At 40.6% G+C, this 15204-nt stretch overlaps 1 protein-coding gene across 1 annotated transcript in view; it reads left to right on the top strand.

Annotated features, from left to right (window-relative positions):
• DDAH1 (dimethylarginine dimethylaminohydrolase 1) overlaps positions 1–6900 on the top strand; it is a 207765-nt gene extending 200865 nt beyond the window's left edge. Inside the window, exon 6 of the mRNA XM_020988738.2 lies at positions 6519–6900. Coding sequence (XP_020844397.1) covers positions 6519–6635 — 117 coding nt within the window. The 3' untranslated portion in view covers positions 6636–6900. The remainder of the gene's footprint in view (positions 1–6518) is intronic.
• Positions 6901–15204: the final 8304 nt, after the last annotated feature.

The following is a 15204-nucleotide window of genomic DNA, read 5'->3' as shown; positions in this document are numbered from 1 at the left end:
GAGGCTAGGTAGGTTAGATGGGGGTGGGAAGGATAGATCTGATTTTAGACTTGCTAAGTGGAAGTGATGGTGAGAAATCCCTGGAATTATCTAATAGGCAATTGGAAATACAAGACTGGAGCTCTTGGGAGAAGTTTGGGATAGAAGTATAGCTATGTGAGTCAATTAATCATCGAAGCTATGGGAGTAGATCAGATAATAATGGGAAAGTTGAGAGAATAAAGGGAGTCTAGTTAAGCACTTCTTAGACTGTGGGTTGCAAGGGGTTGAGACCCATTGTTTAAGAAGTGCTGAAGGGGTCATGAGTGGATAAAGTTTAAGAAGCCCTGGAACAAAGCCTGGGAAACACCCATTTTTAAGCATAACATATGTCTACCCCCAATGTAAAAGCATGTGTTGTAAGTTGTCTGAATATTTAGATGCTGCAAGAGTAGTATGAGGAGATATGATTTGAGGTCTCACTCTGCAGAAAGGAGGAGAGACAAGGGCTATGCTGTCATCACCAGCACCCTAGCTGGAGGGAGGGCCTAACAGGGTCCAGGACAGCTGAGGCTGAGCAATCTCTCCTGTAGTCTCCAAGAGGAGTATTGGGCTACAATTATAGATCAACCTACCACCCCTCAAATATCTCTGTCCTAGGCATGCAATAGGTCCAGAACAAAAGTCACTCCCCTGATCACTCTTAAGGGGGAGGGTAGCCCTTAGCTCACACTTGCCAGCTTAGGCCCTCTTCACCAAAAGCTAGTTACACAAAAGACTAACACAAATAATGATCCCATTTTCCAAGCAAAAAAGCAAACAGAAATTGGAGCAGTTCTACACATTAGAATATGCCAAAGGAGACACAAGTGTAAATGAGCTCTTCATTTGACAGGAAGATAAGACCTCTGCCTAAACCAGGAGAGGGAGAATGACCTCACCCAAGGAGGTCCTCTCTCAGCAGTCTCTAGAATCATAGGCCCTACGGTTTAGGAACATGATGGATGTACATGTCTGCAGCTTGGCGCACTGCCATCTGCTATTCAAAGTCTTTCTCAATCTCCTCACCTATAGGGCTCCCTTCTGTGTCTCTCTGAAGAATGTCTCATGCCAACACAGTAAGTCCCTTACAAAGGTATCAACATTCCCTCTGCTAATCAGGAGTCACATCTTCCTCCACATACAAAACAGCACGAAAAACCATCCCAGGCTTGGTTGGAAGGTTACACAAGGAATAAGAGGAAGGTAGGGAGCCTTCAGGAGAAAATCTAGAATGCAATGCTAGAAAAACTAAAGGAAAAAAGAGCATCAAGCAGGAGAGAGTACCTGAAGTATCAAACACAAGTCAGAGTGAATGAGGCCAAAACAGAAACCATTGGATTTTGGCAACAAGCTCATTTGTGACCTTGGGAAAAATTGTTTCAATAGGAGGAAAGACAGATTACAAGCAGCTGTGGAGTAGAATGGTGAGGAGTTAGAGGCTGTATAATCTACTGTTTCCAAAAGTTTTGCAGTGAATGGGCATGAGAAAGCAAAGGAAATTGTTTGGAAGAGAATGAAGTTCAACCAAAATTTTGTTTTGGCAGTAGGAGGAATACCAAGTGTATTTGTAAGCTGTAGGGAGAAAGATTTAAGTTGTATGGAGATGGAAATGATTAATGTAGCTGGGTAATGAAAATAAATCTTGGGGATGGGATGGGATTGAGATGGGATGAGATGGGATGGGATGGGAGGGGATTGAAATGGGATGGGATGGGATAGGTTGGGATGGGATTGAGATGGGATATATGGGATGGGATGGGATTGAGATGGGATGAGATGGGATAGGATGGCATGGGATGGAATGGCATTGAGATGGGATGAGATGGGATGAAATGGGATTGAGATGGGATGGGGATGGGATGGAATGGGATTGAGATGGGATGGGATGGGATGGGAGGGGAGGGGATTGAAATGGGATGGGATGGGATGGGATAGGATGGGATTGAGATGGAATGGGATAGAAGGTACAGATAAAGACACTAACTTGAGTAAGCATTTACTAAGCATCTGGTATATGTCAGACACTATGCTAAGTGCTGAGCATACAAAGACGATAGTGAAACACTCCCTGCCTTCAAGATGGTTACAGTCCATAAAAAGATACAACATGAACATAGATGAGCATATTAAAAAAAAAAACCACAAGGTAAATTTGGGGGGCATTAACAGCTAATGGGGGAGCATTAGAAAAGGCCTCACGTATGGCACTGAGCAGAGTTGTGAAGGAAACAAAGGATTCTGAGGAGGGAGTACATTGGGCAGTGCAAAAGTGAGGAGATAAAAGATGGAGTATCTCACGTGAAGAACAACAACACGGCCAGTTGGGCTCAGACTTCCAAGCAGCGTGAGTGTCCTAAGGAGACAGTGTGGTCACAGACAGCATTTCACATAACCAGAAGCTACATTTTCCAAGTGGCAAAAAAGCAGTACTCCATCAGAAGGATGAAGGAATGAAAGCTCCTGGCTGTCTCATTTATGCACCATAGCTAGCTGAAAAGTCCCTCTGTGTCTAAGGGGTCTCTAGATCTGTACTCTCAGGAATTTTCCCAAGGGCAGCACTGGAATTCCCTTCCCAATCCAAGAATTTTCACTTGACTTCAAGGCATGGGTTTTTTTTCCCGGCTTTTGTAATTTCTGGTTAATCCTGTTAAGCAGGAATCACTGCATATCTGGCTTTCTGACTCATAATCCTTTTAACTGTCAAACTGTTCACATGCCTGAAGGCTTTGTGCAAGAAGTATCCTTATATGCTCCCAGAAAATCAAATAAAATATTTCCACCAAAGAGAATAGGAAGAATAATACAGTATAAAATTCTAAAGCAACCACTGAATTTTGTTTCTTGACATCTTAAGTTACAGGAATATATTCAAATATTTCCTCATACTATGTCATTCTTAGACTAATTCACACTATTCAGTTAATCAGTAAGCATTTATTAAGAGCCTGCTATGTCCCGGGTGCTATGCTAGGCCCTGGCAATACAATTATAGAAGGAAGAAAGTGCTTGCTCTCAAGACACCTACACTCTACTGGAGCCCTAAAGTAGTTTCCACCCATATCCCAACCACCCCTGCCTTTTCTTAGTAGCAAAAACTAAAGGTTAGGGGATTGGGCAGGTAAATATTTGCAATTGCTAAAATGAGTGAGGCCTGGGCAAGCCAGAAGGAACACAGCTGGTAGCAGAAGTTTATTCTTCTCTCTGGTTACTAACTCTAAATTTTCCGTAATCTTCACCAGCCTTTTAACTTGTTCTGTCCAAGATCTTACAGTGGCTTCTCCTGCTGCTGTTCACCCAAGAAATTGGCTAGGTCTCTAGATTTGCAGTCACTCCCTATTCCCTATTATAGAATTATAACCATATGCAGTATTCCTGTTTCAAAATTCTTTTGCTTGCTATCACCCAAAAATGTATTTTTATTTTATTTATTTTTTTTTTTAGTGAGGCAATTGGGGTTAAGTGACTTGCCCAGAGTCACACAGCTAGTAAGTGTCAAGTGTCTGAGGCCATATTTGAACTCAGGTCCTCCTGCCTCCAGGGCCGGTGCTCTATCCACTGTGCCACCTAACTGCCCCCCAAAAATATACTTTTTTGAAAACAATGGCAGTGGCAGCAGCCACTCCAGAGAGCAGTGCTCCCTGGTGTTTTGTCTCATTGGAGGTAGGGTGGGTGGATTGATTTTGTTTTTGCAAAATGCTATTACATTTTGTAAGATTAATTTTTTTTTAATGCTTGCACTTTCATGATATTTCCACCAGTGTAGTTATAAATTTCCGGTTTGATACCTTGTTCATCTTAGTGTCAGATAATGCTCAGCTGCCCTTTTAAAACTAACGGATGGAAATCCATCATCTAAATCAGGGATTTTTAACTAGTTGGCTTCCTTTGTCATCCTCTGTGTTTTATTTTATGCATTTAAAAGCATTATTCTGGGGGGAGCTAGGTGGCCCAGTGGATAGAGCACCAGCCCTGGAGTCAGGAGGACTTGAGTTCAAATCTGGCCTCAGATTTGACACTTACTAGCTGTGTGACCCTAGCCAAGTCAATTAACCTCGATTGCCTCACCAAAAAAACAAAACAAAAAGAGAAAAAACGTTAATCTGAGAAGAGGTCCATAGACTTCCCCAGACTGCCAGAGGGGTCCAGGGCATAAAAAAAAAAGATACTCCTGATGTAAATGATGTTTTATTTTCTAGCAATATAGGTAGAGAAATATCAAAATAAAGTTACTTCTCTCTAAACAGATTAAAATTCACTCCAAAATAGGGACTCACATGTTCACTTAAGTCACCTCTAATGGAATGGTGAGGAAAAGGTAGTTATTTCTAATAACCGTGGAGCTACACTTCTGACACAGGCCAGCCCCCATACCCGGATCATTTAGTGACCAGCCTCTTGGCAATGAACTTCTATTCACCCTTGGCTAGGCTGGTCCTTGGAAAATAAATTCCAGGATCCATAGAGTCCAGGATGCTATGTGTGTTACAGTTTGCCAGAGCCTATAAGCACACCCTACAATAGCCGTTGAGAAGCCATGATGGCCCAGGATGAGATATCCAATCCAAATACGACTCTCTAATAAACTCATGCAATTCCCTCTTCAGTCATTCCCCTCAAAGCCTTTTTCTAGGACACACATCTTGAGTTTGAAATGATGGCAGGGCATCCCCAGTGGAAATGTCCAGGAGGCTGATGGAGATATGAGACTGGAGCTTGGGTAAGAGATCAAAGGTGGTGTAGAGATTTGAGTCATATTCAGAGAGGCACTAATCGAACTGGAGATCCAATCAGTTCTCTGACAAGGAATGTAGAGAGATAAGAACTGAGAAACCTAAGAACTGAGCCTTGGGGAAACTCACATGGTTAGGGAAAGCATGGTGGGGGGAGGGGGATTAGACTTGAGGTGATTGACTAGAAGGAAATAATCGAGAAAGAAAACTTGGAGAAATATTGAATTCAACCAAGAGCAAAAACTGTTGGAGCAATAGCTGGTTGAACCATGACCAGATGAAAGCTGGGGCCTTCTAGGAAAACAAGACTAGTTCAAGAGACTCTTGATTCAAATAACTCCCTCTCACACCCTCTACTTTCTCATCAAAGTCTACTTTCTACCATTCTAGGCAAACTGGCCTATTTGCTGTTCTTTGGACAAGACAGCCATTTCCCATCTCTACCTTTGCCTAACTGGTCCTCCATGTCTGAAATCTCCTGGAACTCTAACTTTCTTCAAAGCAGAGTACAAGCCTTTCTGCCAGTTACTAGCACTATCTGCCTCTTAAAATTACTTTACATTAATTCCCACATGGATAGGTTATATTACATGTGCACAAGATGTATGTCACCCCCCCTCCTCTCCTCTCCCTTTATTGGCAGGGACCATTTTGTGTTTGTCTCCTTACACCCATACCTACCACGGTACCTTACAAATAGTAGATACTTGATAAATGTTGAATTGAATGATAGTAAAGTGATTTGCTTTCTCAAAATGACTTCCTGAAAAGGTGATCATTTTATGAATGGACTCCCTTCTCATCTCTCCATTCACAATCCTGTCTTCCTTCAAGGTTCTGCTTAGACATCACCTTTTCCATATAGACCCAGTCTCTTTCAGCTAAAAGTATTATTTTACTCTTCAAAATTTGCCCTAGCAAAGGGGTTCTTAACCTGAGGTCTGTGATTTTTTAAAAAAGCGTATTTTGACAACTTTCAATATAATTGGCTCTCTTCGTTAGCCTAAATATTTTATTTTATGCATGTAAAAACAAAGGGATCCATAAGCTTCACTGGAATGCCAAAAGGATCCAGGACTCAAAAAAAGGTTAGGAATATTGTTCTGTGACACTTTGATATCTTCTCCGACCCCATTATTCCCTGTTTTGTGTTAAACATAGCCATTCTCTTATCACATCTCCCCCAATAAAAGGTGAGCAAGCACCTTCAAGGCAAGGATCATAGGATGAGACATTGAGAGACGTAAGGGACCCCAGGGGTCATCTAGTCCAATCTTATAGATGAGGAAATAAGCCCAAGGTCACACAATGTGGTCAGCAGTGACCCAAGAGTCAAATTCAGGTTCTCTGACTCAAAAACTAGCATTTTTCTATCTGTATACGTCTAGCACCATGCCTTACACCTAGTATGTACTTAACCAACACTGAATTGAATTATAACACATTCTTGGCTTGAAAAAGAATATAGGGATATCTACTACACCCCCTAGCTACCTCAAAACAGCAAGTGGCAAACCACTGTATCAGTTCTGTGAGTAAGGGGTGTATGTGTGTGTGTGTGTGTGTGTGTGTGTGTGTGTGTGCATGTGTGTTTCACCCATACCTTGGTGTGAAGTGAATGGCAGGATTATTCATATACACTGATTTAAATGCTTGCATGTTTTATTGCACTGATAATCTTTTGATTCAAGATAAAATAAGGGTTAAAAGGTATTCCCCAAAATATGTGATTCTCTTTCTAAATCTTTCCATTTATTCCCATGATAGGTGTTTGAAAAACTGAAGGATCACATGCTGATACCTGTCACCAACACAGAGCTGGAAAAGGTGGATGGACTACTCACCTGTAGTTCAATTTTGATTAACAAAAAGGTAGATGTGTGAGTCCACAGGCTTGCCTCCTTGTCACTGGCAATAATATACACGCAAGACCGACGACTCTGTACCCAGTCTTGTTTTGATTGACAATCTACTGTGCCACGATGCTACTAATCTGTGTTTACAAAAGTTAATTCTCATTTCCATTCTGTTTTGTCATTTGCTTCTCTCTCCACCCTAGGTGGTACTTAAGCTGCGGATTTGATAGCTGAATAAGAAATATAAGTCTTAACAAACTATTAAAACTTGATTGGAGCAATGGAAGCACTCATCTTAATGACTTAGAGAAAATCCTTTGAGATGCCAGTATATTCAGAAGAATGTCTTGATCAGATAATCTCTCTTTTCTATATATCATCTACATATAGTAGGATTCCTACAGAATTTTTTCCTCTTTCTTCTCTCTCTCTCTCTCTGTCTCTCTCTCTTCTCCTCTCCCTTCCCTTCCCCTCCCCTTTCTCTCTCTCTTTCTCTCTCTGTCTCTCTCTTTCTCTCTCTGTGTCTCTCTTCTCCTCTCCCTTCCCTTCCCTTCCCCTTTCTCTCTCTCTCTCTCTCTCTCTCTCTCTCTCTCTCTCTCTCTCTCTCTTCTCTCTCTCTTCTCTCTCTCTGTCTCTTTCTTTCTGTCTCTCTCTGTCTCTCTCATTTTTTGATTTTGCCCTCCAATAACTTTTGCCTTTTTTTGTTCCCCTAGCACTTAGTACAGCACCTGACACATAGTAGGCACTTTAATGTTTAGTGATTATTGACTACACTAGATCTAGAGCTGGAAGGAACCTCAGAGGCCATTGTCCAATGCCCTCATTTTACAGATGAGGAAACTGAGGTCTTCTCTCTTGTTTTTTGTTGTTGTTGGGGGTTTTTTTCACTTTTGTCTTCATGTTTTCCCCTCTCCTCTCATGGCCACTTTGACATTGACTCATCTTGGGCCTCTGGGTAGTAAAGCTTTAGCCAACACACCGCCATGCAATTCCACTCTGGCCTCAATACAATCTGCCTCACTATTACAACTTCTGCCTTAAGGAATGGGCAAATGGGCTCCTGAGCAGAATTACAACCAAAATCTGGGTGGCAGCTTGGGAAAGCATTACTATGCAGAGGTGCACCAAGACAGGGCTGGCCCCAGAGATTCAAATTCCAGAAGAGTTAGAGGTCCACACCTACACAAGCTGCAACCTAGTCTTCTGATGATAACTCAGATTCCCTGCATGAAAAGTCAAGTGACTATGGCAAGTCTAAGCATTAACATGCTGAGTAGAGACGAGGGGAACCAAAAAGAGATGTCTTGGAGATACCATACTAACTTTGAATCTTACAAATTCTTTGTGAGGGTATTTACATTTCCATGCTCTTGCCCCCTTGCGGGGCTCCCCAACACTCCAGTGAATATGTGATCTCACTGAGGTGGGTAGTCCCTTCCCCAGGATAAAAGTCTCAACCCATTCATTTCTGCCCATTCCTGTGACTCTTGTCTATATCCTCCCATAAATCTGCCACAGGGATCCAATTTGACATGCTAAGCGATTCTTTCTCATATGGGAATCCAGATCATTTGGGGGCATATTTTTTAAAATTTAAAAAAAAAAGGTTTTCTTTTCCTTATTTATTAGATTCCTATTTCTGTCCTCCTTGTCTCTTCCAAGAGTCTGTTAGAAAAAATGAAGCGTGCTATTTCCCCCCAAAAAAAGAATAACATCCAAAAATGAATGTGCATACCAGTGACATAACTCAAAGAGAATGGAGCATCATATCCTTGACAAAAGAAGTGATTGAGCAGTCCCTACATGGCTAACTTGGACTTGAGACCAGCTTCACATAATAGACAATTTTGTTTTCCAAACTTCCATGAATATTTACAATGGAATTCAATAAAATACCATTTCTCCTATAACTCTCAGATTGCACAATTTCAGACTGAGTCACACAGCACAAAGGAAAATACTACAGTGAAGTAAGAAGCCACTGTCTTTTTTCTTCAACTTGAAAGAGTCTGCCCCTACACAGATGAGGGAAATGGTATTGTCCATGGAATGGTGGCTGATTTCAACATGTTATTAACTTCCTAGCCATCTCCACCTTTCCTGTGGATTTGGGATAAGGAAAATTCAGAAAACACTCGTTACATTCTTATTCTGTTCAGCTATTTCTTCCTTGCTAACCTACATGTTTTTACTCAATCAGCGAAAAAGACATAACTGCACCCTTATTCATCCTTGTCTCCCTCACCCATATGGAACCACCTACAAATATTTTAGCTAGACTATTCAATGGCCCTTTTAGCAGACAGCAGGAAGAACTCGACCTTGAAAAACCACTAAGAAAACAAAGACATGTCATCCTCCACTTGGGCCTACTTATCTTCTCCAAATCCTCATTGCTCAACTTTTTAATTCTTATCATATGCAGACATTGATCATGTACATCCTGTAAATGAAACATTTGCTGGTCATTGTTACATTTCAAGTTGTCAGAGGTGAATAATCCCAAATTCAAATCAAAATAGAGAAGTACCATACCAACAAGGGAGAGAATATTGACCATATATTGAGGGAGGCAAGAAGGAACTTGAACCCAATGGAAATGGTTAACCCCTTCATGTCAAATCTGGCCAGAGACAAAAGAAGGACTGACTTTAAGAGTTCTATTTAAGAAAGAAAGGGAGAAAGAAAGAAAGAAAGAAAGAAAAAGAAGAAAGAAAGAAAGAAGAAGAAGAAAGAAGAAAGAAAGAAAGAAGAAAGAAGAAAGAAAGAAGAAAGAAAGAAGAAGAAAGAAAGAAAGAAAGAAAGAAAAAAGAAAGAAAGAAAGAAAGAAAGAAAGAAAGAAAGAAAGAAAGAAAGAAAAGAAAGGAAGGAAACTTAATAAGTAAGCTTAATTTAGTAAGAATAATTTCTATTACCTCCATCCAGTATCACAATTTGATGACCTTGTACCCCTGTCTCTTTTTAGTCAATTGCAAGGTGAATAGAATTCTCTCCTCTGAACCATCTATTCCCTAGAATTTCATTTTGTTCTTCCTCTCTTCTCCTTTTTTCTCCTCTCCCTCTATCTCAAGGAATGACTTAAAATTGGGGCACCTCTTCCCCAGAGCCTCATCCTGAATTCTTAAATAAACCTCTGCATCACACATTACATTTCCCTTTTCTGATGCTCTGTGTGACCTGCCTGTTGTGGATATTTAAAATATCCACAGAACATATAATATTTCTTTGATACCAGCCACATAACATCCCCCACACTGGTTGATGATGAATTTGTAAGGACAGACAAACTGTACCAAAAACTCCCTTTGACACAATCAAGTCAGTGTTTTATTCAAATAGAAATTTCAGACAGAATTACTTAACCAGCAAAATCAAATCAAATAAGTGGAATACGAAGAAATTTCTTTATTTCTTCAGGGTTTTTTCAGTTGTGGCAGGTAACTACAGAAACCAACAAACACAGATCTATTATGAGTTATTTTGCTCTTTTTTATCTACTGTGAACAGACTATTAAGGCCATCTCTTCACCTTATGGGAAAAAATATATAGTAGATGAATAATGTAACTTATATAGAGTTGCATGTAAATCTTTATAATTATTCACCACTTAGTATTACATTGTTGTACAGCTTGCAGATAGAATTGCAATATGACTCTAGATGTGGTCAGTCTCTCCTGCTGATCACATCCTTCCAGCCAGTATATTGTTAGCCTCTTTTTGTGTGCCAAAATCATAAATGCCCTAGTCCTTTAGACCAGAGAAATTCTGCACTGATTTTAGTCTCTTGCAATTCCAGTCTTCGATGTAAACCAATTATTATGGAATAAAGTGTCCGTTGTGCTGCAAATGGTGTTGAGTTTTCATTTGTGATGGAAAGTGTCATGAATCAGAGATTCATTCTCAAAGTCATTAAGAGATATCAAAAATAGGGGCAAGGGAGGGGCTTACATTCCTTACATTCTCCTTCTTTAAGGGATATATGCTAGTGTACTACATGGGTTCTGTGATCCCATTCATGTAGATATTTCCTCCAACAATGCAAATCCCAACCCATCCATGCCTGCCCATCCTGACACAGATTAGAAATACCTGTATAGCAACTAGGATAAGAATCTTCGAATCACTTTTGAAGTTATGATTCACTCTTCAGGCATTTAAAAATTATACACACTCATAAAATGCTATAGTGGAACAGGGGGGAAAAATCATTTTGACATGACCATAGATGTCCCCTGAATTACTGCCTCTGATATCCATTTCCTTCAAGTAGCACTAGGTATATCATGAAGGTGCATTATATAAGCAATAAAACCATTCCTCCAGTGCCCACATAATAACTTCTGACAATAGGAGAATCTTCCTGTTAGAATGAGATGCAAATGGATCCTTGTCAACTATGTGCCTGAGATACCCTCTGCTCCTCAAGGTCTTGAGGCTGTTTGTGGATAATCAGGTGTCTTTGCAGCTTGCGAATCAGTTCAAGTTAATTTCATCCTGTCAAGAATAAGGGGTACAAATGAACACCAACCCAAGCAGGCATCCTTTAGGGAAAAGTTCATTTTCTCTCTTGCCCTCTAAGTTGGGGTAAGTAGATTTATTCTCCCTTATTTGTGTTGCAAACAGGTTTATGTCCTCAATAAAAACATAGAAAGACCCAAAATCCTATAGGGACTGAACTTGTGACTTCAGTGGTATAAGGAACACCAAGGACACTCCATCTGCCAATCCAGTATGGCACCTTCCCTGCACTTGTAGTAGTAGAGAATTTGCACTCTAGAATGCTGAGAGATTGAGTTACTTACCCAGGGTCACACTGCCAGTGTGGGCCAGAGGCAGGACCTTTACTTACACCTTGGCTTCAAGGCTATCGCTGCTTCTGGAAAAGACATGAGGAAATGATGTTGAAGAAAAAACTGTAAAAATCCATTAAGTCCATATAGCAAGAAGCAAAGGTCATAACCAACAAGAGAAGAATGAGGAAAGAAAATGGAGAAAGAAGAAAACCCTTAACATGGTTGGCAAAACAGAGTCTCACACCCTTTATTTACCCAGTCACTCCCCTAGTCCTGGCCCTCATTGCCTCTTATCTGCACTATTGAAAGAACCTCTTAGTTAGTCTTGCCAATCCATTCTCCACAAAACTGCCGGTATGATTTTCCTAGTGAACATATCTGACCATTCTGACTCTCCTATTCACTATTGAGTCCCTTTTGCTTCTATGGCCAAATACCAACTCCCCACTTTGACTTTTAAAGCTCTTTGAAACTTGGCCCCAACATACCTTTGCAGCTGTATTATGGTACGTTGCATTCATTCATGCACTCTACAATCCAGCCAAACTGACCTTCCTTTTACTCTTCATATGAGACATTCTATCTTCCTTTTCCCTGACATTGCACAGGCTGTCCCCAGTGCCTACCATGGACTCCCCTTCACCAGCACCTTTAGAATCCTACAATCTGTAGTTTCCTTCAAAGCTTAGGTCAAGCATTACCTTCTGCGTGAAGCCTTTCCTAACACCCCCAATTATGAGTGCCTCCTCAATTAAATTATCTTGTGTTTCCTTATTTTTGTATATGTTTATGTTTGTATACGTTGTCTCCCCCAATAGGATGTCAGCTACTTGAGGGCAAGGACTGTTTCTATTTTGTCTTTGTGTCCTCAGAGCCTATCACAGTGCCTGGCACATAGCAGGTGCTTCAGAAATACTTGTTAATTAATTCAATTTATTGTTTAAGAAATGTCAGAAATTAGAAAAAGGAAACCCAGTGGGTCAGGTAACGTGGGGGGGGAAACAGTACCCAGAGCGGTTAAAAAGCAGCTCAGGAAAATAAAATAATTTATCATCACCAGCAGGGAGATTAACAGCATTCAGCCAGTTGCTTAAAAAGCTTTGGTCTTGGGAGGTTCCCTTGGGTCACTGAAGCTCTCTGCCAAAGTCCTAAAAGTCCCTTTTATATTCCTCTCACCCAAAGGGCCCACAGCTGAGTCCCAGGTCAATCCACCTGGGGCAAAGTTAACCCCAAACTACCTGTCTGCACCCCAGTTTCCTTGTTCACAACAATCCTGGCTGGCCTATGGGAATGTATTGGGGCTGGGAGTTGGGGAAAGGTTAACTCACACCTCCTCAGTTCTGTTTGTATTCTAGAGAACAGCAGCACCTATTCAAGACAGTAAGATATAGTGCAAAGAACTTCAGACCTGGGGAGTTCTCCAACCCTCTGCTTTTGTGACCTAGGACAAATCATTTAATCTCTAATCCTGATTTTCCCTATACATCATGAAGAAAAAAAAATCATATCTTAGTACTACTTACCTTAGAGAGTTTTGAGAATCAAATGAGATAATGTAAGTGAAAATACTTTGGAACTGTCCAACTATATATAAATATATGCTGTTATTATAATTCATATATGCCCACACTTTATGGATCCATGATTTTTATCAGTTAGGGGACCCCACCACCAAAATATAGATCACAGCCCCTCTGTGACTTAGTAAATGGTTTTCCAATATTGCTGGTGTTAAAATCTCATTGCCCAATGGACATCCTGGTGATTGTTATGCTCCTCCAAACCTAGCCGGCCTGGGCCCTTGGCCACACACATACAGATCATCACCAGGCCCATACTTCAAGCCTGTCCAGTTTAAGAGGACCTGACAATGCCTGGGCTCTTTGGGCATAGCCTTTGAGAACCCTGGGTTTCCAAGAAAAGGCAACTGAGTAAGACCTTAGTGAAGGATTATTAAATGAAACACTATTCCTATTTCTTACTCTAATTAATGAGATTAAACATCTTTCACAGAAAAAAAAAGGAAAATGAAAACTTTGGTTTCCCCACCCACTTGCTTTGATGTCTACCAAGTCCAATTCCCTTCCTAGAGGAGTCCAAACCATAAGGAGGTGCTAAGAGTTCAAAGTGTCATAGCATCATATTGTAGTTCAAGATCTAGAAAGATCTTCAGAAGTCATCTAGTCCAATCTCCTTATTCTACAAATGAGGAAACTGAGGCCCAGAGAAAGTAAATGGCTTGCTCCAAGGTCACACAGAACATTTGAAGCTGGATTTGAACTCAGCTTTTCCAACTTAAGGGCCAGTTCTCCTTCTATGTGCTAGGAACTTCCTGGAGAGGGAAATGGATTGCATTGCTTGTGGATGGAATAGTATGAGTTCTTTGTGAGATTTCTACATTGTTCTTGTGTTTCTGGACATTCTTTTATTTTCTGAGTGGAACAAAGGGTTTCCTGTAGTATATTTAAAAAAAAAACCCAACCTAGCTACCCTTCCCTGCCTTAGAGGGTGCATTGGAAGATATATGAGATTAAAGACTTTGGAAGGAAGGTGTGATATCAATCATGCTATCATCATCATCACCATCATCATTATCCTCATTACTCCCTTCGCAGCAAGTCTGGAACCCATCAAAATGTCATTTGGATACAGCAAATCAATCATCTAATCCAGAAATAACTCAAGATTTCCATTATTGATGTCTCTGAGTTGCTCCTGACAGCTTGAATAACGAATTCACAGGTTGTTAATTGGCCAGCAGGCACAGCTGCTACATAGCCACAACTGGGAAGTCCCTTTATCAGATGTTTACACCATCCCCTCCTCCCAAACCTTACTGCTTAGGCTTGCTTAGAAGGGTAACAGTGCTAGGGCAGGCAGACCTTAAGAAATGCTAAGGACATAGTAGACAGGCAGCCTTAGGCGATCCGAATCATTCCGCAGCTGTGTTTCCAAGAGCATAAAGCTTTAGGAGTTGACTGGGGAGGAATGAGGTTTGTGTTATGTGTTTATGGGTTATTGTGAGTCCTCTGTGATCTCTGCACAGAGCTAAGAGACAAGAAGGTAGTATGCTTCTGGTGCTGGCCCTTACCATGCCTGGACTATTGCAATAGCCTGCCGATTACTCTCCTTGCCTGAAGTAATCCATGTTCCACTCAGCTGTCAAGAGATCTTGGTAAAACTCAGGTCTGACAAGATCAAACCCCATCACCCCATTCAACAAATTGTAGTGACTCCCTAATATTCATACCTTTCTAGTGTGTTCACACCTTACACCCCTCCACATACTCTGTTCCAGTCAGTGACTCTAGCCTCCATGACACTCCATCTCCCTCCAGGCATTTTCACTGGCTGATCCTCCTGCCTGGAACTCTCTCTCCCCTCACCTCTCTTCATGTTTGAACAAAAGTCCCATCTTCTTATATGAGATTTGGATTTACATCCTCTAAATTAATAATAAACTTCTAAGTATATAGTATACCTTAAGATAAATGAGTAAAAAAGCATTTTTGAAGATAACATTTTACTGAGATATTTTTCACATCATCTAAATTTCCCTCCGTCCCAACCCACATTATAAAGAATATATTTTTTAAAAGAAAAATCAGCAAAACCAATTACATCAAAAAAGTCTGAAAATTTATTTAATGTTCCACACTTGTGGAACACTTCTGCCTCTTCAAAGGAATCTTCTCATATCTCTTCTTTGGGGCCATGCATGTTCTTTCTTAATTTTATAATGTTTACTTTCAGTTATTTTGTGGTGCTTGTTTTTTTCCATTTCTGTTATTGTAGCCATTAT

Source organism: Phascolarctos cinereus, unplaced genomic scaffold (genome assembly GCF_003287225.1).
Source record: "Phascolarctos cinereus isolate Bilbo 61053 unplaced genomic scaffold, phaCin_HiC Scaffold_5;HRSCAF=322, whole genome shotgun sequence".
NCBI classification, from domain to species: Eukaryota; Metazoa; Chordata; class Mammalia; order Diprotodontia; family Phascolarctidae; genus Phascolarctos; species Phascolarctos cinereus.
Note: the sequence above shows the minus strand (reverse complement) of the source record. Positions and strands in the feature narration are given on the sequence as shown.